This window comes from Orycteropus afer, unplaced genomic scaffold (genome assembly GCF_000298275.1).
Source record: "Orycteropus afer afer isolate SDZICR_OR568_19922 unplaced genomic scaffold, OryAfe1.0 scaffold00158, whole genome shotgun sequence".
Lineage (NCBI taxonomy): Eukaryota > Metazoa > Chordata > Mammalia > Tubulidentata > Orycteropodidae > Orycteropus > Orycteropus afer.
Window position 1 is genome coordinate 7,217,192 of NW_006921745.1, and position 23,088 is coordinate 7,240,279.

Below are 23,088 nucleotides of genomic sequence, written 5' to 3' on the forward strand. Positions count from 1 at the left end.
GGAAGGTTGGGCAATCCTACTTCTGTAGTGATACTGCCTCGGAAACCCAAGGAGGGGTCGCTATGAGTCAGGGCTGACTCGACGGCACATAACAACAATAACAACAACATATATATATACCTGATATATCAGCTATATATAATATATATAACTTATAAAGGACAAAATCATTTATAAGAGACCAAATGGTCAACAATTACTTTTAAAAAAGATGAGAATGTAAGGGATCAGGGAAACTAGATTAATGGAGATGGAACAACCAGAAATACTGAGAATTTTCATGCATTGTCAAGAACATAACCAATGTTACTGAACAATTTCTGCAGGAAACGCTGAATAAGAACCTACACTGCTGTGTAAACCTGCACTAAAAACACAGTATTATATTACTTAAAAAAATATGTTGTGCATTTTAAGTCTCTTCCCTAGAATCTTGTCAAATGTGAGATTAGCCACAGAGCCTCATCTTGTGAATTGAGGATAAATTTTCAGACCTCCCATGCCACATTCTGACTGCATAAAAGGCATAATTGGATGGTGAACAATTTGACATTTTTAGCCTCTTGAGAGTGTTCAAAGGACTATTTCTTGAGTCAGACGTAAGTTTGAGTTTTTCTAAGACAAGTTCTACTATTAATAAATTTTTCTTGTCTAGAACAACACACCTGAATTCCCTTAAAGTATGGCATTTGCGCACATCAAATTGTACAGGTGGAGGAGACAGACTTAAAGACTTGTTGTTACGAGTTGTTATCAAGTCATCTCGACTCATAGTGACCCTATGTACAACAGAATGAAACACTGCCTGGTCCTGCACCAGCCTCATGTTCCCTACTATACCTGAGCCTGTTGCTACAGCCACCGTGTCAATCCACCTTGTTGAGAGCCCTCCTCTCTTTTGTTGACCCTCCACTTTACCAAGTATGACATCTTTCTCCAAAGAATGGTCCCTTCTGACAATATGACCAAAGTAGGTGAGACAAATTCTGGTCTTTCTCACCTCCAAGGAGCATTCCGGCTGCACCTCTCCCAGGATAGATTTGTTAGTTCTTTTTGAAGTCCACAGCACTTTCAGCATTCTTCACCAACACCAAAACCCAAAAGCACATAGTCTTCTTCAATCTTCAGTCTTCCTTAGTCATTGTCCAGCTGTCACTTGTATATGAGGCAACTGAAAACACCATGGCTTGAGTTAGACCCATCTTAGTCTTCAAAGAGGTATCTTTGCTCTTCAGCCCTTGAAAGAGGTCTTTTGCAACAGATTTGCCCAATGCAGTACATCTTTTGATGTCTTGACTGCTGTTTCCACTGGTGTTGTTTGTAGAACCAAGTAACAGGAACTCTTTGACAACTTCCATCTTTTCACTATCTATCATGATGCTGCTTATATGTGAAGTTGTGAGGATATTTGTTTTCTTTATATTGAAATCTAATTCATACTGCAGACTGTAGTCTTTAATCTTCCTCAGTAAGTTCTCCAAGTCATCCTTCTTTTCAGCAAGCAAAGTTGTGTCATCTGTGTATCTCAGGTTGTTAATGGGCCTCCCTCTGCTCCTGACGCTATGTTCTTCTTCATATACTCCAGCTTCTCATGTTATTTGCTCAGCATACAGATTGAATAAGTATGGTGAAAGGATACAACTCTGATTTTAAGCCATGCATTATCCCCTTGTTCTGTTCGAATGACAGCCTCATTGTCTATGTACAGGCTCCTCATGAGTACAATTAAGTATTCTGGAATTCCCACTCTTCTCAATGTTATCCACAATTTGCGATGATCCACACAATCGAATGCCTTTGCATAGTTAATAAAATACAAGTACACATCTTTCTGGTATTCGTCGCTTTCAGCCAAGATCCATCTGACAAGAGCAATGATATCCCTCGCTCCACGTTCCCTTCCTAGGAGCTCTGGTGGTGCAGTGCTTAAGGCATTTGACTGCTAACCAGAAGGCTGGTGGTTGAAACCCACCAGCCACTTCTTGGAAGGAAGGTTGGAAATCTACTTCAGTAGTGATACCACCTCGGAAACCCAAGGGGGGGTCACTACGAGTCAGATCTGACTTGATGGCAGTGAGTTTGTTTTTTTGGTTTATGTCCCCTTCTGAATCCAGCTTGCATTTCTGGAAGTTCTCTGTCAATATACTGCTGCAACCATTTTTGCATTATCTTCAGTAAGATTTTACTTGCATGTCATATCAATGATATTGTTCAACAATTTCCACATTCTGTAAGATCACCTTTCTTTGGAATGGGTACAAATATGGATCTCTTCCAGTCAGTTGGCCAGGTAACTGTCTTCCAAATCTCTTGTCATACCCAAGTGAGTGCCTCCAGTGCAGCATCCAATTGTTGAAACATCTCAATGGGTATTCCGCCCAGAGCCTTGTTTTTCACCAGTTTCTTCAGTGCACCTTTGATTTCTTCAGTGCAGCTTCAAGTTTTCCTTCACTACCAATATGGCTTTTGGAGGGCCAGAACAGGTAGGGCAGGTTGGGAAGCAGTGGCAGCCGGCTTTTGGAGGACCAGAACAGGTAAAGCAGGCTGGGAAGTGGGAGTAGAGCAGTTTGGAAAAGCTAAGGGGGATGAACTTGTCTGTCAGTTTGTCATCCTGTGGTGGCTTGTGTGTTGCTGTGAGGCTGGAGGCTATGTCACTAGTGTTTCAAATGAGAACAGGGTCACCCATGGTGGACAGGTTTCAGCAGAGCTTCCAGACTAAGTCAGACTCAGAAGAAGGAAGAGGCTATCCACTTCTCAAAGAATTAGCCAGCGAAAATCTCATGAATATCAGTGAAATACAGTTTGATATATTACAGACTTAGTGTGAGGAAAAATGCCATCTTTCTTTACAAGTGCAATGTGGGTGTTCATAAGAACTAATGATGAGCAATGACCTTGACCAGAGTCACCCTCAACTCTGATCCATAACCAGACCCCTACCAAAGAGGGGCTACTGACTTCCAAATTTCCATGAAGAAAGTAAATCATGTCGGATAATATCTTCTGGAATTCGGGTAACAATCGAGCTCTGTCAAAACTAAGTCAGAGGTTTCTGCTTTCTAATCAAGAGAAAGCTGAACCAGATCCTGCTTAAGCAAAGAATAATTGGTGCAGGTAGCAACCTCAGACTCTGACATTGAAATACAAAGGAGATCACAGCGTATCTGTTGAGAGAAATTTTTGTGGTTAACAGGATACAGTGAGCAAGAGACCCTCTAAAGAGCCCCTGAATCGAACAGTGTCCATCAAAGCAGATTTCAATCTCCTTTAGTCCAGAGAGATGCAGAGCATGAAAAATGCCCACTGAGCCCAGCTGATTATATGACAAAACCAAAATATACAAAGTTGAATGAAGAAGGAGCAAGTATACTAGTTGGGAGACAGGTTCTGTACAGTTAGCAACAGCAAGCCAATAAACACCTTTGACTTCATTCATGTCATCCAAAGGTTCTGGTAGTCTTTTCAAGGGTGCTCTTGAAGTTTTGACATTCTGTCTAGAAAATACACAAGGGTCTGCTTAAATGCAGAAGTCTTTCACTACCTTCATATTCAAGCCAGGGCACTGAGCTTGGCAAGGAATCTGATAAATCTGCAGCTGTGACAGCAAGAGCTGTGTAGGGCTTGCTGCTCTCTGCTGGCCTTCTTGAATGTGGCTGTTGCCAATCTGAGCTTCGGGAAAAACAATGAGAGTCTGATGACACCAGGTGTGACTTCAAGGGCATGTCCAAGGGTATGTGTTTCAGAAATGGCAGGTTTCTGATGAATGTTATTACCTGGAAGGTCAGCTCACTTGGGTCACACAGGCTGTCCACATGCCTGGCTTGACTGATCCACCTTTGTGTGAGCCTGTAGCAAGTGATCATTGGTATCTTTATAAAGGTCTAAGTATCTGTGGTAAAAACATTCCAGTTTATTGTTCTGTTCTGATGTTTACAAGTGACTCTAGAGAGCTAACTTTTTTAGCAGCTACTTCTTTCTAAGCTTGCTGTCCACTATGAGACACCAAAGTTAGGATTTTTGGAGAAGACCTTCAGATACACTCTCCTCCCTAGAAACACTATCAGGACAAAGCAGAGCACCTTGCTCTACTAGGTCTGTGTATATCCACTATTTATCAACACTTTTAGGGAAGTATTTTGTAGCAATGTTCAGGTGTACTCACTCCCCAAGATATGTTCTTCTCTGTGAGTCATCAACTTACTGAACTTTTCTGATTTACCCTGAAAATATTCTGCCTCACTGGTGTTGCTTTCTTTAAGCAAACTAAAAGAGATTTTAGGTAGATTACAACATTTAGGTTTGAAATAGCCAACAGGTTCAGGACAACTGTATTTGTAATTACTGCCCTGCTAATTTCTCTGTACCAAAGACTGACGTCTTTCTTGGTGGGTTCATTCTAGAGATGCTTAAGACGAAGTCTTAAGTCCTGAGATATTCCATTTCATGGATGATTCCAGTGTGTGTTCCGATCCACTTTCTACTTATCTATTCTAATGATGCTGGAAATGTCAGGGAAGAAGTTTTACAAGATATCATGCCAGCCAAGGCTACCTTTTCTGTTCATGATGTAAAAAAAAATTGAAATGGGGATGTAGGGCCACCATTTGTGAATCTTGCAGTTATTGGTTTCATTTAATGGACTGATTCACAGGTTAAATTGAAAACCTGAGACATTTATATGAATCGATGTAGGATTTAAGAACAATAAAAATTAGAACGTTGTTGCTATTAGGTGCCGTTGAGTTGGCTCAGATTCACAGCGACCCTATGTACAACAAAATGAAACACTGTCTACTACTGTGCCATCCCCATAATCCTTGCTATGCTTGAGTCCATTGTTGCAGACACTGTGCCAATCCATCTCTCATTGAGGGTCTTCCCCTTTTTTGCTGACTCTCTACTTTTCCAAGTATGGTATCCTTCTACAGGGACCAGTCCCTTCTGACAACATAACCAAAGTAGGTGAGACGAACTCTGGTCATTCTTACTTCTACGGAGCATTCCAGCTGCATTTCTTCCAGGATAGTTTAGAATTAATGATCTAATTCACATACAGATGATCAATTTCCATATTAAATACATCATAAATGGGCAAATATTTTCATAGATATATTTTGATAGATACAGGAGCTCTGGTAGTGCACTGCCTATGGCATTTGACTGCTAATGGTTCAAACCCATCAGCCACTACTCAGAAGAAAGGTTGGGCAATCTACTTCCGTAGTGATACCGCCTAGGAAACCCAAGTAGGGGTCACTATGAGCTGGATCCAGTTCAATGACAGTGAGTTTTTTTTTTTTTTTGGTTTGATGGATACACATTACATGGTATTGATCCACAGAATCCATTTCTTGGTCTAATATTTCAGTTTCATAAATCCTAAAATGTTTGATTCAACTTTTAAAAGGTCAAATTTAGTTGTGAAAATAAGTGCATGCCCATATAAACAAAATGTAATAAAATAAATCAGAGCATACTTAGGAAAATCAGATGGCAAAGACAAAAGAAATTCACAAGTACTTCTCTTTACTGACAGAGTTATGTTCTAAAGACCAGGACATTATGCACAATCAGTGTTATGAGAGAATGGAAGATGATTATGTCATTAGATAAGTATAAAATTGTATCATTATATAAATGCCAAACTACTAAGAATCATGGCCTAGTTGACACATAATTTTAACCATCAAAGCCAGTGTTACTCTTACCTTGCACCTCGACATTTGTTACTACCAGATGTATGCTATAAATATGCAAGATAGTTGGATAGATTTTTTTACTGTGATCATAAATGCCAATTGTCAGATAACGAGATAAGTGAAGGGAAAAGTATATTCCAAACCAGGCCATGTGTTTCTCTCCTTTTGGCTTGTTCCATGGGGATCCTTAATTATCTCTATCTTGGTTAGATTGTCATCATTCTTATCTACAAATCAGGAAAGTTTCATTGTATGCCTACTATGTGCCAGGTATTTTGGACATACCTAAATGAAAGGTGATGTCCTGCTTGTTACAAAGTTGTCTTCTAAGGAGATGGACATCCAGAAGAAACACAATGTTATTACTGGATGATTAGCAGCAAGAGTAATGGCCAGTGTAACACCCATTCTCTTGCTCCCTCTTCAATATTGTATGGACACCAGCCATAAAATTTCTATCATCCAGTATAAGATTTTTTTTTTTTTTTAATTTAGGAATGTAAGGGAAAGATATGCCCCTCAGCAAAGGAAAATACAAGTAAAACCTTACAAACCATATGCCCAAATAGGCATTGATTTGACAATCCACCAGAGAAATCAGTTATCAATCAAGATTATTTCCTTTGTACTAGTGCCAATGCACAGTCTGTAATGGGAACAGGGTTTTTCATACATAGAGAGCACTCAGTTTCATTTCCAAATGCTGTATCTGATTCTGATTATATAACTCTGCCTTTTAAATATAGACCAAGGGAAAAGATACTGTTACAAAAGAAATACTGGGCAAAGGGCTTCTACCACAGCTACATGCCATTCAAATAAAGTCAAAGCACTTTTCAACCTGCTGGATTCCATTTAATTTTAAGACCATATAATAGCCTGCCTTCCCTATTAGCCATTAATCTCACTGGAACTTCAAAATTCTAATTATGCAACTAAACATTAAGAAAATTTAATCACATAAGCATGCGATAATTTAAGACAACCCTATCAATCAGAAAAATCATTACCTACCTCATATTTTAGCTTACGCTGAATGGTGCCATTGTGAAGTTTCTCATTATCCTAAAAAGAAAATAAAAAGCCTGCTATATTAAATTATAGTATTTTCATAGGGAGGAAAACTGATTTGATTAGGACTATTTATAGGAACAAACTTCTAAAGAAACATACTTGCTATTCAACAATGACAACTGTGTATAGAATTTATATTCTCTACATAAACATGACTCTATTTATCTATCTGCTTGTAAGAAAATTGAACCATTTATTCCTAATCTTAAAATTCTAAAAAAGTGTATTTAAAATAAGACTTCCTTAGGATAATCCTTAATATGTAAGACAGAAATGAAAGATTTTTGTTGATAAAAATCAACTTGTCACAAATATCCATCTTCTTAAAGGCAAAATGTGTATTTATTTCCACTTTGGGTAATTTACAAAGTATATTAAATGTTTCATGGAAAAGGAGAGCTGTTTTTTAAGATAAAATAGAAAAATAGTACATGTAGAATTTTTATAAATCAAGCAAAGTAAATGCAGCATTTTAGGTGACTTGTATTTATATAATAACTCTCCTAGAAGTCCAGAATTTTTTTTTTTTTTTTAAATAGTTACTCTTGAATTAATACTATTTACAAACTGTTAAATCCCATTCAAGCAATATTTATTTTTCCTAGAATGTTCCATAGTCAACGTGTATTTCAGTGTTAACATCTGAACTTTCTCACTGAGAACCAGTAGTAAGTCCAACCATCACCACCACTAACTTATTTTAAAGATCACCTTGAGAAGGAATGACTAGATGATTTTGCTCCTTCAGCTCACCTTTATCACTTCTGCAGACGTACTGCCATTATCACCAATCACACGATGCAAATCCTGAAGACGTCTTTGGACTTCTTCTTCAATATAGGCATTGATCCTTAAAATAATGGAGTTAGGGCCCTTTGAACATTTTTAACCATATGGAACATTTTGAGCTCCTATCATACCTTCATAACAGAAGACTGTCCCATTCAAAATGTCAAACACTAACACCACTTCAGGACCATTAACAATTTTTTCCTAAGAAACCTAGTGCCATGTGTTCAGTATTTGGTGTTTTCCCCAAACCAGAACCTGAGGAAGAACAGAATCTTGGGAATGGAAAAGAGACTAAGTGATCACACCCAAATCTTTTGCAGATGTTCATAATGGAAACCCCACGGAAAAGCTGGGGAATCATAGACACTGGCTTCACAAAGCTCCATGGTCTCAGATCTTACTCTGAAACCAGACACTTTAGTTGCCAAGCCACAGTTTCCTCAAACAGAAAATGGTACTAATTATTTTTCACAGCATATGTTATGAGTAAGGACCAACTCGATGGCACGTAACAACAACAACAAGGTCATTTATGACGATAAGAAAGGTGCACACATTCTCTGTGAATCTTCATTATTATCATGAAACAGTGTCTTGCCCTGTTCCTCATCTGTCTTGTCTCCCCATCTGTGCTACCTGAACTAGTGGTGGAAATCACATTTTAAAGGGCTCTATACTATAGGGTCAGGAGCTCTGGTAGTGTAGTGCCTAAAGGCACTTGACTGCTAACTGGAAGGCTAGCAGTTCAAACCCACCAGCCACTCCTCAGAAGGAAGATGGGGCAATCTACTTCCTCAGTGATACTGCCTCGGAAACCCAAGGAGGGGTTGCTATGAGGTGCGTCCGACTCGACGGCACATAACAACAACAACAACAACAACATACCATAGGGTCACAATGAGTCTGAACCGACTTGACATAATGGGTTTGATTTGGTTTACTTTACAAAATGTCCGTCAGAGTGGGTCAAGGCAGAGTGAAAGCCAAAAAGTTGACTTTTGAGGGAGCTTTCCACTGTATGTATATATGGTACACCACAGAATATATGTGAAGTTGTATGACACACAACCATCAGCCTTCAATACTCTAGTTAGATTTTAGCCCAAAATCAGATTTGGCTTTAAGTTGATCTGGCTTCAGGCCATTCCATCCAGAGGAATCAGAGAGACAAAAATTTGAATTTCATCTAAAATCTTTCCAGAGGCTCAGTGTGCCCAGATAGAAATTTTACTCAGTTCTAGGCATCTTTAACCTCAATCCTACAGACAGAGATTAGATGAATTATTTTTAATGAGCTATTTTCTATGTTTATACCTTTGAATAGTAAAAGAAAAAAAAAATTGGCTTACTCTCTTTAAGCATATACATAATGCCATAAACACTTTTTCACTACTGACCAAGGTAAAAATGATTTTCTAAAATGCTATACAAAGACATTAATATTTTAAGTAAAATATTGCAGACGGGGGCATTGAAGGTAATCAAGTGTGGTATTTACATTCTAGTACTAAAAATAAAACCATGTGCAACTGAATCTGAGCCAAGACCATTTACATGCCGTTTATTTAAATTTTAAACTAGTAATAGAGAAGAAGAAGATATAGATTTAAAGAGATACAGAGGCTAATGCCATTGTTATTACATTTTGATATCCAAATACTCTAAATCTTCTAATACCCAGAAGAACTAGCCAATTTAAAATGTCCCTGTGACCTAGATGGGGTTGATGAAAATAACTGTCATTTTCTTATAGGCAAAAAATGATTAAGCTGATTTAACTGGGAGCTCTAAGCTATGGAACAATTCACAATGCCACCCAAACAGAAAATCAATTTCCTCTAGTAACATCAGATATAATTTTATGCTAGTCATGATCATTCTGAATATACTGGAACACTTTTTATAACAGATTTCATTTATCTGTAATCAATGACTTATATAGAAAATTAACTATCAGTAGAAGGTCTTCCATCTTGGTACAATTCAATTAATTCTACTTTTTGTTCTTCCCAATCTGGCCTCACATCACTCCTTCCCAGGTAGGTTGATTTCGCTGGACCTTTTAATTATATTTACTCACACAAATAATCTGTACCAATATTCACTGGATGTGACCATCCAATTCTCAGATCTTTGATTCCCGATTAATGATAGTGCATCCCACCAGTCTTGGGCAATAGCATATTTCAGGTGCACTCATTACTTGTTGACTTTGGTAGATCCCTCCACATGAAATTTGATCAGCACAAGGACTAGTGATTTTTTAAATCACATTACAAATGCAGGCATGACATCCATTGAATGTCAAGTACCTGGCATCCATCAGTGGGACCAGATGAGCCTGAGACTTTTCAGTACTGGGTGGTAGACTAGAAGCAGCAGCCTTCCCCTCCAGGGTCCCACAATACCATTTCTGAATGCCATCACACTCACAGATCTTCTGCTTCAACTGCTGGATTTCATGTTGTAACCTACAGAGAGGGGAACCACATGAATTCATTTGTTAACAGTATCTCCTGAGCATCTTTGCTATGTGAAACATTCATTGTTCCAGAAACCATGGGAGATCCAGACAAGAGCCCTACATAAAAAGAACTTTATTTTCTAGTAGAAAAAGTGCCACATATGTTAAAGACAAGACACAAGGTGATAATGGGCTACAAAAGGGGTTCAATACAGGTGCTGCAGGTGTCTCAAAGATGGAGGGACTTCTACCAACAAGGACACAGATATTCCCACAGTGTTCTAAGGAAGTGCTCAGAGAGGGATGTACAGGATGCTGAGCCCTTGCTTCAACAGAATAGCTGATAGTGGACCATATATTGGGATTTCCCCAAATATTTGTTTCACAAAAGAAATCCATGCCCTGAAGAGTTTTTAAATCACCAATCAAGGAGGATCTTCATGGTCAAGGCAGTTCTAAGCTGAGTTTTAAGAAGCCAGTGGGAATCTGAACTTTTTGGAAATGATGATGGAAGTTCTCCATATACAGAAGCAATAGAATAAAGATGCTAAGCCAAAAAATCAGAAATCTACTCTGGCTAATGGAAAGGAGAGGGGAGTAGGAGATAAAAGCAAACAAGGAAAGCAGGTTGAGTACTGCAGAAATCAAACCCAAAACTGTGAAATCAAGCACTTATCTCCAATGAAGAAGAATACATCTAATATGAAGTCAAATACGTATAAGGCCCTTCTTCTACAAGCCCAGGCATGCTTGAATCTGGACCCATCAAGCTAGAATAGCCAAGTGTACAAGTAAACTTCATACCAGGGAGCCTAAAATCTGGCTAAGGGCTGTAGTCATTCACTATATGAATTATGGCAAGTTATTTAAATCTGAGTCTCAATTTCTTCATGTGGCAAAAGAAAGTCAATTAGTCTCTCTAAATTCTTTTGCCCCCAAAATCAGTAATTCTGAATTCAGATGCTAATATACCATGAAGGAGCTCTGGTAGGGTAGTGCCTATGGCACTTGACTGCTAACCAGAAGGTTGGCAGTTCAAACCCATCAGCCACTCCTTGGAAGCAAGTTTAGGCAATCTACTTCCGTAGTGATAATGCCTTGGAAACCCAAGGAGGGGTTGCTATGAGTAGGGTCCGACTCGACAGCAAATAACAACAACAACAATATACCATGATGCTCTCAGCCCTCTGGTATCACCAAAAGCAACCTAACTGATCTATCCTGAAAATGAAAGCCAACTTCTCAACTCTCAGACATGTGATCATGGGATCAGGATACCAGGCACTCATAGGTTCCACAGAAGGCAGTGCCCAGCTTAACTCAGTCTTGTGACTGTCTACTGATTAGCAAGTATTTACTGAGCATCAACTTGCAGACCATATAATACTTTCAAATAAGGACATACTATATGTATATGTATATGTATATGTATATGTATATGTATATGTATAAGCGAGGTGTAAGGGGCCAGCTGGTGGGCAAAGAACCAGGGAACAACAGTAACAGGTTCTTAGAAATGACAGAGAAAATGAACTACCGTAAGTAGGTTTACCAATGTTCATAATTAAGACAATGTCTACTGGAGTTGTTAGGGAAGGCTTTCAGAACTGGGGCAGTAGAAAAGACTTCACAGAGAAAATGGGGTTTGAGTGGAGCCCTGAAGGTCAAGCAGGATTTATATGATGGTTACGGACAAACTGGGCAACTCAGCAGGCAAGATAGGAAAGTGGTTAAGAGCTGGATGGTAAGTAGAATTCAATTCAAGTTGCTACTCTCTATTTATTAACTAGTGACATGGTTACATAACCATTGCAGGCCTCCATTTACCCATGTATAAACTGGGTATACTGGCATTCTCATCGTTTGAAGATTAAATGATAGTGCATATATAAAGCATATATAACACAGTCTGATTACAGAATTATTCTTTGTAATTGGAATCATTACTAATGTGACTACTATCACTACAATATTATTATAGAGCTCTGATCATTTGCTTCTGCTCTGACCCACACAAGGGAAGCAAATCCAAAAGCTCTGCTAAGGTGACAGGAGGGTTTTACAAATTATAGGGAAGCTGCCTGATTCATGTCATCGGGGCAGTTTCAATGAGCAGGTGGTAGGAAAAAAACAGCAAAATGGATTTTAAGTTCCTTGAGAATGCACTGAGAAGACAAAGAGAAAGCCAAATTTAGGACAATGCTATCCAGTCTGGCCCCACATGAAATAAATTTAAATTTCACATTTATGGAATTTTCTAAATGGCAAAGTGAGGTGGGTTCTGGTTGAGCAATGACAACCCTGGAAGAAAATACAACACAGTAGAAACCCCTAGAGAAAGCTGCAGAGGCACAACAGTGATAGCAAAGCGATCATCACATCAGTTTGTCAGCCTGAATCAGCCCTCAGCAATGTCTATCCCATCAAATCCTGTAAAGCTAAGGGCCTCCTTTACAGGGCTCCTGGAGGAATGGTACAGCTGGTTGTCAGAAGGCAGGGACATCAAGCTAAAAGCTCATGCAGCAATCTTCTGCACAATACAGGGTACGAATTGAAAGCATGCCCTCCACTGCTTTAAATTTTCTAGGACTGGAGCTTTGTCTGGCAATTTCATTTACATAACACACCTGTAATCATTTTCTTAAACCTCTGACCTATTTCTCTGAAGCAAGAGCATTATGGTTTTTTTTTGTTTTTTTTTTTAATTGTAATTTTGTTGCTCTAACTTGCCTAAGGGAGTTATTGTGAATATAATCCATAGTCTATAAGCAGATCATTTGACAAGGAGGTTTTCCTGACCTCTTCAGGCAAGATGGTGGATAGAGACTTCAATCTCTTATAGTAGGAATTGCCTTGTCATAAACCACTGATCCCATGTCTCTGTCAAAATGACAGGGTGGGATCTTAGAGACCATAAGCTTTTAAAGTAGCTGCTCAGGAGATGCTGTGGAGACTGTACTGGGGAGAAGGATGGTTCTAGGACATTCAATCAGGGCTTTATTGAAGATTGCAACTAATACAAGGGTCTGGGCTAAAAGAAAATGGACACACCTGATGTTGTCCACCCACTTAATATATAGGTGAGGAAACTGAGTCCTAAAGGTAAAACACCCCTGCTCAGCAAAGTCAGAAGGGTCTGGGTCCAGATATGATTCTCTACCACCTGATTCCAAACTGGGTGCTATTTGCACACCGGTGGCATCAGCCTTTCCAGGCATCCCAGCACTACATCTGCAGGGCCACCTGAAAAAGTGCTATCAAATTCATGCATTAATTCATTTAGAGAATCTACTGCCTGGTAAACAGTAAGCATGATGACAGGGAATAGGTACAGAAAGGAATGAATGTCTTTCCCTTACCATGAAAATAGTTCTAGTTTGCTGATTTTATTTTTTCATACCATAAAAAATAATATCAGATATTACAAATCAGCACAATGCATATTTGAATATAACACTGTGTTCAGAATCATCTAAAAAGTTTTGGTCGTACTATTTATTTGTTTTATTAACAGAGGATCCTGAGTCCTTGCCTCAAATATTATGAATCAGTAGAGGTGGAAGCTTTTTTCAGTTCCCAATCTGAAATGAAATTTGTTTACTGTAACAAGCACTAGTCACCGAGAAGCTGTGACGGTACTGGTGAGGGAGGAAAGGGAAGGTGAGGGAAGAGGAGAAGGAAACAGACAAGGGAAAAGGGAGGGAAGAAGGAAGAGAGAAAGACAAGGATCGAAAGAATGGCAGAGAAAGTAAGGGAAGGAGGGAGGGAAAGAGACAGGGAGACGGGAAGGAAGGATAAAAGAAAAGACAAAAGGGAGGAAGAGAGGAAAGGGAAGAGAAAGAAAGGGAAAGGAAAATGGAGGGAGGACACAGGAGAGAAGGGAAAAGGAAGAGAGGAATCAAGGCTGGAAGTTTTCTCAATCTGTTGTATTTATCAAAATATTAAAGCAAACACATTCCATAGGTCAATGGGGTAATAGACAAAGCCTTCATGTTTGTATATATGATTTTTTTCCCCTTCAACTTTAGGCCAAAGATTCTAAAATAAGGATAGTAGAGAGAAATAAAAGAATGTATAGAGGTACTTGTAAGGAGCTCTGGCAGTATAGTAGTTAAGGTTAAGATAGTCAAAAGGTTGGTGATTCAAATACACCAGTACTCTGCAGAAGAAAGATAAGGCAGTCTGCTTCCATAAAGATTTTCAGTCTTAGAAACTCAATGGGCGTCCCTATTGAGTCAGAATCAACTTGATGGCAGTGAGTTTGGTTTGAGTTTGAGAGTTATTTGTCTCAAGTTTGGTAAAAATAAGCATTTGCATATTCGAGAATAAAAAGTTTAAGAAGAATTACCAAACCAAAAACCAAACGCACTGCCGTTGAGTCGGATCTGACTCATAGCGACCCCTCCTTGGGTTTCCGAGGCGGTACGGAAGTAGATTGCCCAACCTTCCTTCCGAGGAGTGGCTGGTGGGTTTGGTTAGCCTTCTGGTTAGCAGTCAAGTGCCTTAAGGACTATACTACCAGAGTTCCCACCAGCCACTCCTCAGAAGGAAGGTTGGGCAATCTACTTCCGTACTGATACTGCCTCGGAAACCCAAGGAAGGGTCGCTATGAGTTGAGTCCAACTCAATGGCACATAACAACAACATGCCTTGGTTTCCTCTTTCACCTCTTACCTTTCCCAGTCCTGCTCAAGAGCTTCCTGCTCAGCTTCCAGGCTGGCTTGCAGCTCCAACTGCACACTGCCACTGCTGTTCAGAGTTGCAAGTTTTTGTCTCTGCTCTTCAATCTCGAGGCCCAGGGTGGAGCGCCTCTGCAAGGCAGAGTGCCTCCTCTCCAGCTTGGCAACAGCTTGCTCCAGTGCCTCTCTCTGCTGCTTCTCTCGGGACTCGAGAATCTCCTTTTCTTTTTTCCTCACTTTCTCTTCCTGGCGTGCAATGTTGGCGGTGAATTCAAACGTGGCTTGCAGCTTTTGCAGCTGGCTTGTATTGGCCTGGTACTGCATAAGTTGTTCTTCTTTTTCTTCTATCTCTTTTTCTACTTGATAGAGAGTGTTGTCTAAGCCAAGAGGGCCTCTGTCAAGGATTTCAAATGCTCTCTGCTTTTCTTCCAACAAAGTTGGCAGATGGTTCTGCAGGAGGTATTGTAGTTGGTGTTCTTTATACTGCAGCCTGTTCTCTGCTGGCTTTATTTTCTCTAACTCTTGAATTCCCTGTGTGACATGTTTGACACTGTCATCATTTTTGTCCAACAGCCTAAATTCATCTTTATTTTCATATTTTAAATGCCCTAGGATTTCCTGTTCTTCTTCAACTTCTTTCTTCAGGAGGTCCTTCTGATGAACCAGGTCCTTCTCCAAGTTTGCTAGCTTGACTACTTGCCTTCTCTTGAACTCTAAGAAATGCAGTTGAGCCATTTCTTGTTCTTCCCCACCATCATCCCCTTCAGCCCGCGTCTCCTTGGCCCGCAGAAGAGACTCTCGGATATCCTCTAGGTCTCTCTTCTCCTCTTCTACACGCTGGACCTCACCTCGCTGCAGGAGTTGGATAATCTCCTGCTGCTCTCGGATCTGCTCTTCAAGATGTGCCACAAGCACGAACTGCTCCTGTTCTTGCTCCTCCAGTCTCTTCTTTTCCAGTTCGAGCTTGGCAGACTGCTCATCTTTTTCCTTTTTGAGCCAGTCCAGTTCTTGAAATATCTGAATCTTCTCAGCCTTCTCATTATTGTTGAGTTCTTGTAGCCACTTGAGTTCTTCTTTGACACAGAGAAAGCTCTCCTCCTCTTGTTTCTTTTTCTGCAACTCCATCTCCTGCTGCTCCCTCAGCCTCTCCTCTTCAAACTTTTCCTTCTCGGCAAGCAAATCCTTCAGCTTACTCTCAATATGGACACTGCGGCGTTTGAGGCTCTCCTCCTGCTTGCGGATCTGGAGCTGCACGATTTCTGTCTCCTTGCGCTGAGTCTCCACCTCCTGCTGCATCCGCTCCAATTCAGCCTTGTCTGATTTCTGCTTTTCCTCCATTTCTTCTATAAGTTTTCTAAAACCCAAAATAATAGATTATTTGATCACTATATTCAAATCTTGCTCTAACTTTCCCTTAATTGCAATGCTCTGACAATGAAGATACAACATAAAGTGAAATCTTTCATTAAAATAAAAAAAAAAAAAAAGGAGGGACTGCTTTCCCTTTAATTTTCTGCCACACACTATTTGTTTTTTTCTTTATTCTTTAACTGTCTAGAATATCATTTGCCTAGACTCCTGAAGTAGACTCTGATATCATGTCCTTATAGAGCCTAAAATCATGCTACACATGACATAAGTGAAAAAATTATTCTGCACTGAAAGAGAAAGAACCATGCCTAACTTAAATTTAAATGTGAATAGTCTTATTGAATCCAATGACTAAAACTGAGGAGAAGTTCTATTACAGGATGACATTAAATAAAAATGCTTATGCTCCCCAAAACTACTGCCCTGAGATAATCTTTAAACCTTAAACCAAAAATATCCCCTCAAGTCATCTTAAAACCGAACAATAGTTTAGCTTAACTAATAAGAAATGTCTGCCTTGAGCATCATGCTCTTTTAAGAACTATCCAAATGGGAGCCAACTGACAAGAGCAACTTGAAAGATCAGATAGGAACTTACGGGACAACAAATTTATGTTAACGAGGGAGGAACAACTCAGAAAAGACAGGTGAGAATGGTTGTACAACTTGAATGTGAACACTGCCACTAAATTTTATATGTAGAAACTGTTGAATTGGTGTGTATTTAGCTGTGCATTATCTCAAGAACAACAAGATAAATAAAATTCAGGGGGTAAAAATGCTCATGCTGTCCTCAATTTAGTGGAGTCAAATATCAGGCTCAAGAAAACTGACAGTGTATTATTCCAGCTGAAATAACCTGTATTTATCATGCAATCACTAGTTTAGGACAAATGGTGATTACCAAATGGCCTAAAACATTACTTTATTAATACATAACATTGAAAATAGTCAGAATCTCTATTAGAATACTCAACTGCATGATTCTGGGGATTGCATGTTTTATTTTGCCTGAGGTGGAAAAACTAACCCTACTGCGTACTAAGTCAAATTTCTGGGGCCAAGATGGCCTTCAAAGCAAGAACACAGGGTATGTAAGAGTATCAGTGAGTGAACTTCATTTCTTGGCCCACCAAAGATCTATCATGCATTATGCTAGAAACCAAACCAATTCATCTGTGATATCTATACTCCAAATTCTAGAAAATAAATACTCATGTTCTCTATAGGCTTAGCTCCTAATCCAAAATCGAGTCTCCTTGGTCCATTTCTGAGCTTGTTAAACAACATCAAAGAAAAGGAGAAAACACAGTCTGTATCAAATAAAAAATTATACTCAGAACATATAAGGAAGTCCCCCAAATCAATTAAATACACACCCACCCACAGAGGCACATATACCCCAAAAGAAAAGTGAGCAAAGAAGTCACAGAAGGAGTGATAAGCCCCAGAAAAAAACAAACCTACTGCTGATAAGTCAATTCAGATTCATAGCAACCCTACAGTACAGAGCAGCATTGCCCCATAGGGTTTCCAAGGCTATCAATCTTTATGGAAGCAGACTGCCACATCTATCTACCACAGAGTGGCTAGTAGGTTTGAATCACTGATCTTTCAATTAACAGCTGAATGCTTTAAACACTACATTACCAGGTGTAGCACAAATGGCCAATCAATATCAGGAAAGATGTTTAAAAAGAAGAGAGAGAAAAGAAAGGAAATTTGTCATTCTTTTGGCTTTTTAAAACTCAGAAGGTATTGTTAAGAGAAGCTACACATGTGATATACATTTTTTAAAGTACATATCTGCCATATTAAATTTAATTGGTGTATTAAATTTGCCCACTGACTATATTCCCCCTTTCTTAAAAGTGTATGAAGAACGAACTGTTAAAAAAATTCAAACATTAAGTAAAAACACTTCCTACCAAGAAATAACCTAAAACCATGAGACATGAAACTAAAAATAGAAACACAGAAAAAAAGAGAGGAATTGGAACAGACATAGATGAAATCAGTTCAGGACATAAAAACAGGACTCCACAGACTAACACCCATACTCCACGTGGCTTACCTTTTATTTTCTAATTTTTCAAGTTCTTCACGCTGTTGCCTTTCAAATTCAAGTCTAATAAAATCAAATGAAAATGAGTCACTTTTCATAAAGAAATGTTCTCTCTCTCATTCTCTGTATATAGAGTCACACATACTACAAAAAACAGCATTTTTCAAGTACTATTTTAATGACCATAGATTAGCAAGCTTTAAGATGCATTCTTTACTCTATGACTACAGTAGAAATTAGCCATACTTTTGAGTGCCTAACTTCAGACTGAAAAGAAAATATTTTGCTTAAAAGAAAACAACAAAACATCACTGTATTGAAAAGGCAGAGGTAGATAAGACTTCGGAATGAGTAAGTATGTCTACTCCTGCCAGTTTAGTCATTGGTAAGTAGATAGAAATGGAGAATCTCTACCTTAGACAGATGGGTCCTTTTATAGGGAAAAGACTGCCAGGGAGGTAGAGAGAGAGAAAGTACAGACGTCAATTAAGAAAAAAAATTAATGGGGGAAACATCAAGAGAACAGCAGTAAAGTACTTACAAACAAGTAGCCATTTACAAATTAAAACACCTTTTTGTAAATGTAACATTTCACAATAACTTCTGAAGCAAATACTCCAAAAAGTTAGCTCTGTTAAACTGCACACTTTACATAAAAATCACAATACTGATAACAGCTGAGTTCCAATAATAACTGTGAGCAGTAGTCAAATTTTATTTTTACTACTTCCCAGTTATTCTGCATGTAAGTTCAGCAAGATCCTCTATATTAAGTAGTTATGTGATAATGCACTTACAGGAGGCTATAACCAATTGTGATCACATTTACCACCAACTGTGATCACATTTACCACCTTGGAGTTAGGTCGTTGAGAATTTAAAATAATTTTCTAAAATACTGATAACACAAGTAGATTTCTTCTCAAATATTAGATTTAATTATTGCAAGCTTTCATTATTTCCATTAAATAGCATGAATTAAAATTCTTAAACTTACACTTCTTCATGTTATTGTAGATGGTAGACACAGCTACAAAAGTGAACTCTGGAAACATTCACTACAAATCTTTCTCTTTGGATAATATGTAAATCTAGACTGCAACAGAGTTATTTTCATAATTCACTAACAAATATCTCAAACACATATTTTCCAATTTTATTTTGGTTAATACTGAGAGTGAGATGTTTGGTGTCTTTTGTAAGCAGAAATGAGTACCTATTTATTAAATGATTTTCATATGTTACTTTCCTCTCCAGCAAACTCTTAAGATAACAAATTTTATCTCCACGTTACAGACAAGGAATTCAAACTTGGATGTTAAACAACTTGTCCAAGGTCACAAAGGAGATAATGTGATGGAGCTAGGATTTGAACTCAAGACAATCTGCTTCCAAAATACTCACTATTAACATGTTATAAGTACTGCTCAACTTTGTGATATACAATCGTTTTATCAATTCCTTCACTGAAATTTGTTGTTCAGGGTTACATTTATCCTACTGTCAAATGAAAATCATTTGTAGCTTTGCCATCCATAAGAAATCAGTCCCATAAATATCTATGAGGGGCATTTGCTAGTCACGGAGCCCAGGCAATACATCAATCCATAAAATAGGTATTTTGTTAAAAAAGAAAAAAAGTTGCTGCTGAGTCAATTTCAACTTACAGCAACATCATACCTGTCAGAATAGAACTGTGCTTCATAGAGTTGTAAGGGCTTCTTTTTTCAGAAGAACACCTCTAGGCCTTTCTTTCAAGGCATCTTTGAGTGGACTCAGATACCCAATCTTTCAGTTAATAGCTTAGAATGTTAACTATTTGAACCAAGGGATCCCAAAGTAGGGATAGGGCTTCGTTAAAGTTAGTTTGTGATTATCCTTTTATACAATAATAAACAGAACCTTAGGAAAGTTTCTTCGTGGAGATTTTCAGGCTTCAGTGTAAGTTTAGTCTTTTTACAGATATATACAGAATGAAAAAGAATCACCAGATAGATCTTTAATACCAGAATTGGTTTATTCTCAAATTTCTAATGAAATTGTATTTACTCTCAAATTTTATTTTATGTGAACAACAACTCAATATGACCGTCAGTAGACACAACTCTGATGATGATACACATCAAATGCTTCTCTGAGAGCTGAGAAATTTGAGTCTTAGTATGATCATCTCTAATGTGACATTTTCACTGAGTATCAAATTAGTGCCAGGCACTATGCCAAGCACAGGTGACACAACAGTCAGTAAGACAGATGTGGCCACTGCCACTACGGGGCTCTTACTCTGTAACTGACAGTAAACAGAAAGGGTTCACCCCAGTAAGTCATGAGGCATGACTGAGGAAGAACACAGTGCTACAATACAGAGGGGAGTCCTGATCCCACAATTCGGTAGTAACTGGACTGATAAAAACATCATGATAAATGGAGAAAAAACTGAAATTGCTAACAATTTCATCCCTCTTGTATCAATAATCCATGTCCATGAAGGCAACAGTCAAAAAAATCAAACAACATATTGCCTTGGGCAAATCTGCTGCACAAGCCCAATTTAAAGTTTTAAAAAGCAAAAATGTCACTTTAATGACTAAGGTGCTGTTGACCCAAATCACACTCTTTTCAATCACCTCATATGCATGTAACAGCAAGACAATGTAAAAGGAAAAAAGAACCTATGTGACTGAATTATGGTATTGGTGAAAAAATACTGAATATATGGTGGACTTCTAGAAGAACAAATTAGTCTTAGAGAAAACACAATCAGAATGCTACTTAGAAGCAAAGATGGTGAGATTTCACTTGCTTACTTTGGCTGTATCATCAGGAAGAGACCAAGCACTAGAAAGGACATCATGGTTGGTAAAGTGGAAGGTCAGCACAAATGAGAAAAACCCTTAATGAGATAGACTGATGTAACAGCCACAACAGTGGGCTCAAACATACCAATGATCATGAAGATCACACGGGGAGGAGACATTTTGTTCTGTTATAATATTAAGGTCTCCATTAGTCAGAGTCAATTCAACAACAATTTACAACAGAATAAGGCAAGGCTCCAGGGGGAACTTACATCTAAACTGTGCAATTCTTGCTAGCCCTCATGGTGATGGAGGTAAGAGCAGTGGCTGATACCCACTGACAATTCACTCTGTATTCTCCCAATGGCCCTGTGAGGTAGGTGTCATTTTATCCCCATTTTTGTTTTATTAGTGCCAACTCATGGCATGCTCATTTTACACATGCAAAAAGGCCACACTCATGGTAAATGGCAGAATCAGGCTTGATTCTAAACCCACAAGTTTAATCTCTTCTCTATCCTGCCTTAAAGAAGGTGAGCTCAGTTTTACACATTTTGAATCTAAAGACTCTGGAGGGAAATCCAAACTGAGATATCCAGCAGGCAAGGGGATGTAAAGAGCTGACACTCAGGACAAATAGAGATACAGACTTGTGATTCATCAGCAGCTAGACAGTAATAAAAGCCACAAAATGGCATGAGACACATGCAAAGAAAGAGCACTCAACTACTGCACCACTAGGGCTCTTGGACAATAAAGGAGCTTAGTATGAAGTCTGAAATACCACAGTAACTAGCAGAGAATGATGGGCCCTCATATTAAACTTGGAGTAAGCAGTTAGATGCAAATAAGATCAGGAAAGGGTAGAGATAAAGGAAGAAAGTGTTTCTAGAAAGAAGAGGGGATCAGTAGTATGAAATGATGTAGCAGAAATGCCACATAAGGTGTGATTCAAGGAGAATCCATTTGAATTTGCAACATGGAGGTCTCTGGAGACCTTGGATATTGATGGGCAGATGGCAGATTGTAGTTGCCTAGGAGTTAATGAGAGGAAAGGGGAGAATATGAGTGTAGAAATGGTGGAGAGCTTTCTTGATAATTTTAGTTATGAAAGAGAGGTGGTAGCTTTAGGAGGATGGATGTTCATATTAATAGATGGAATAGACTTGTGCATATTAAAATTCTGGTATATAGCAAGCCAGAAGATACAGAGGAGGAAAAAACTGGAATATCAGATGAACAGAGAGGTCCCTGAGAAGGGAGAAAAAGAAAGGGTAGAACAATGGCTGTAAGAAAGGGTTTTGAAATTAGTTTACCTAGATCAAATGTTGGGAGCACTGGTGGCGTAATGCCTAAGGCACTTGACTGCTAACCAGAAGGTTAAATCCATTAGCCACTCCTCCCAAGGAAGGTTGGGCAACCTACTTCTGTAGAGATACTGCCTCAGAAACCCAAGGAGGGGTTGCTATGAGTTGGAGACAACTCGACGGCACATAACAACAACAACAACAGATCAAATGTTGGAAAAATATTTTAACCTCTCTAAACCTCAATTTCCTCATCTGAAAACAGGCTTAAAAACAGTCCTACATATCTGACAAGGGACTGATCTCTAGAATTTATAGAAAACTCTAACACCTCAAAAACAAAAAGACAAATAATCCAATTTAAAAATGGGCAGAAGACATGAACAGACACTTCACCAAAGAGAATATTTAGGTGGCCAACAAACATATGAAGAAATGGTCATGATCAATAGCCATTAGAGAAATGTAAATCAAAACAACAATAAGATACCATCTTGCCCCAGGACTAGTAGCAAAGTTCAACAAGACAGAAAATAACAAATGCTGGTGAGGATGCGGAGAGATTGGTACTCTCATACACTGCTGGTGGGCCTGTAAAATGATACAACCACTGTGGAAAGCAGTATGGAGATTTCTTAAAAAGTTGGAACTAGAAATACCATTTGATGCAGCCATTCCATTATGAGGTATATACCCTAAAGAAGTGACAGCCAGGACAAGAACAGATATTTGCAGACCCATGTACATCGCAGCACTATTTACAATAGCCAAAAGATGGAAACAACCTAGGTGCCCATCAACAGAAGAATGGATAACCAAACTATGGTACATACACACAA

At 38.7% G+C, this 23,088-nt stretch overlaps 1 protein-coding gene across 1 annotated transcript in view; it reads right to left on the reverse strand.

Moving 5' to 3' along the window:
* Positions 1 to 23,088, reverse strand: part of KIF16B (kinesin family member 16B) — a 640,246-nt gene that overhangs the window by 158,373 nt on the left and 458,785 nt on the right. The window contains exons 17-21 of the mRNA XM_007946387.2: positions 18,154 to 18,207; positions 14,704 to 16,062; positions 9,878 to 10,036; positions 7,527 to 7,623; positions 6,714 to 6,764 (exon numbers count right to left, since the gene is read on the reverse strand). Of these exons, the coding sequence (XP_007944578.2) occupies positions 6,714 to 6,764; positions 7,527 to 7,623; positions 9,878 to 10,036; positions 14,704 to 16,062; positions 18,154 to 18,207 (1,720 nt within the window). The remainder of the gene's footprint in view (positions 1 to 6,713; positions 6,765 to 7,526; positions 7,624 to 9,877; positions 10,037 to 14,703; positions 16,063 to 18,153; positions 18,208 to 23,088) is intronic.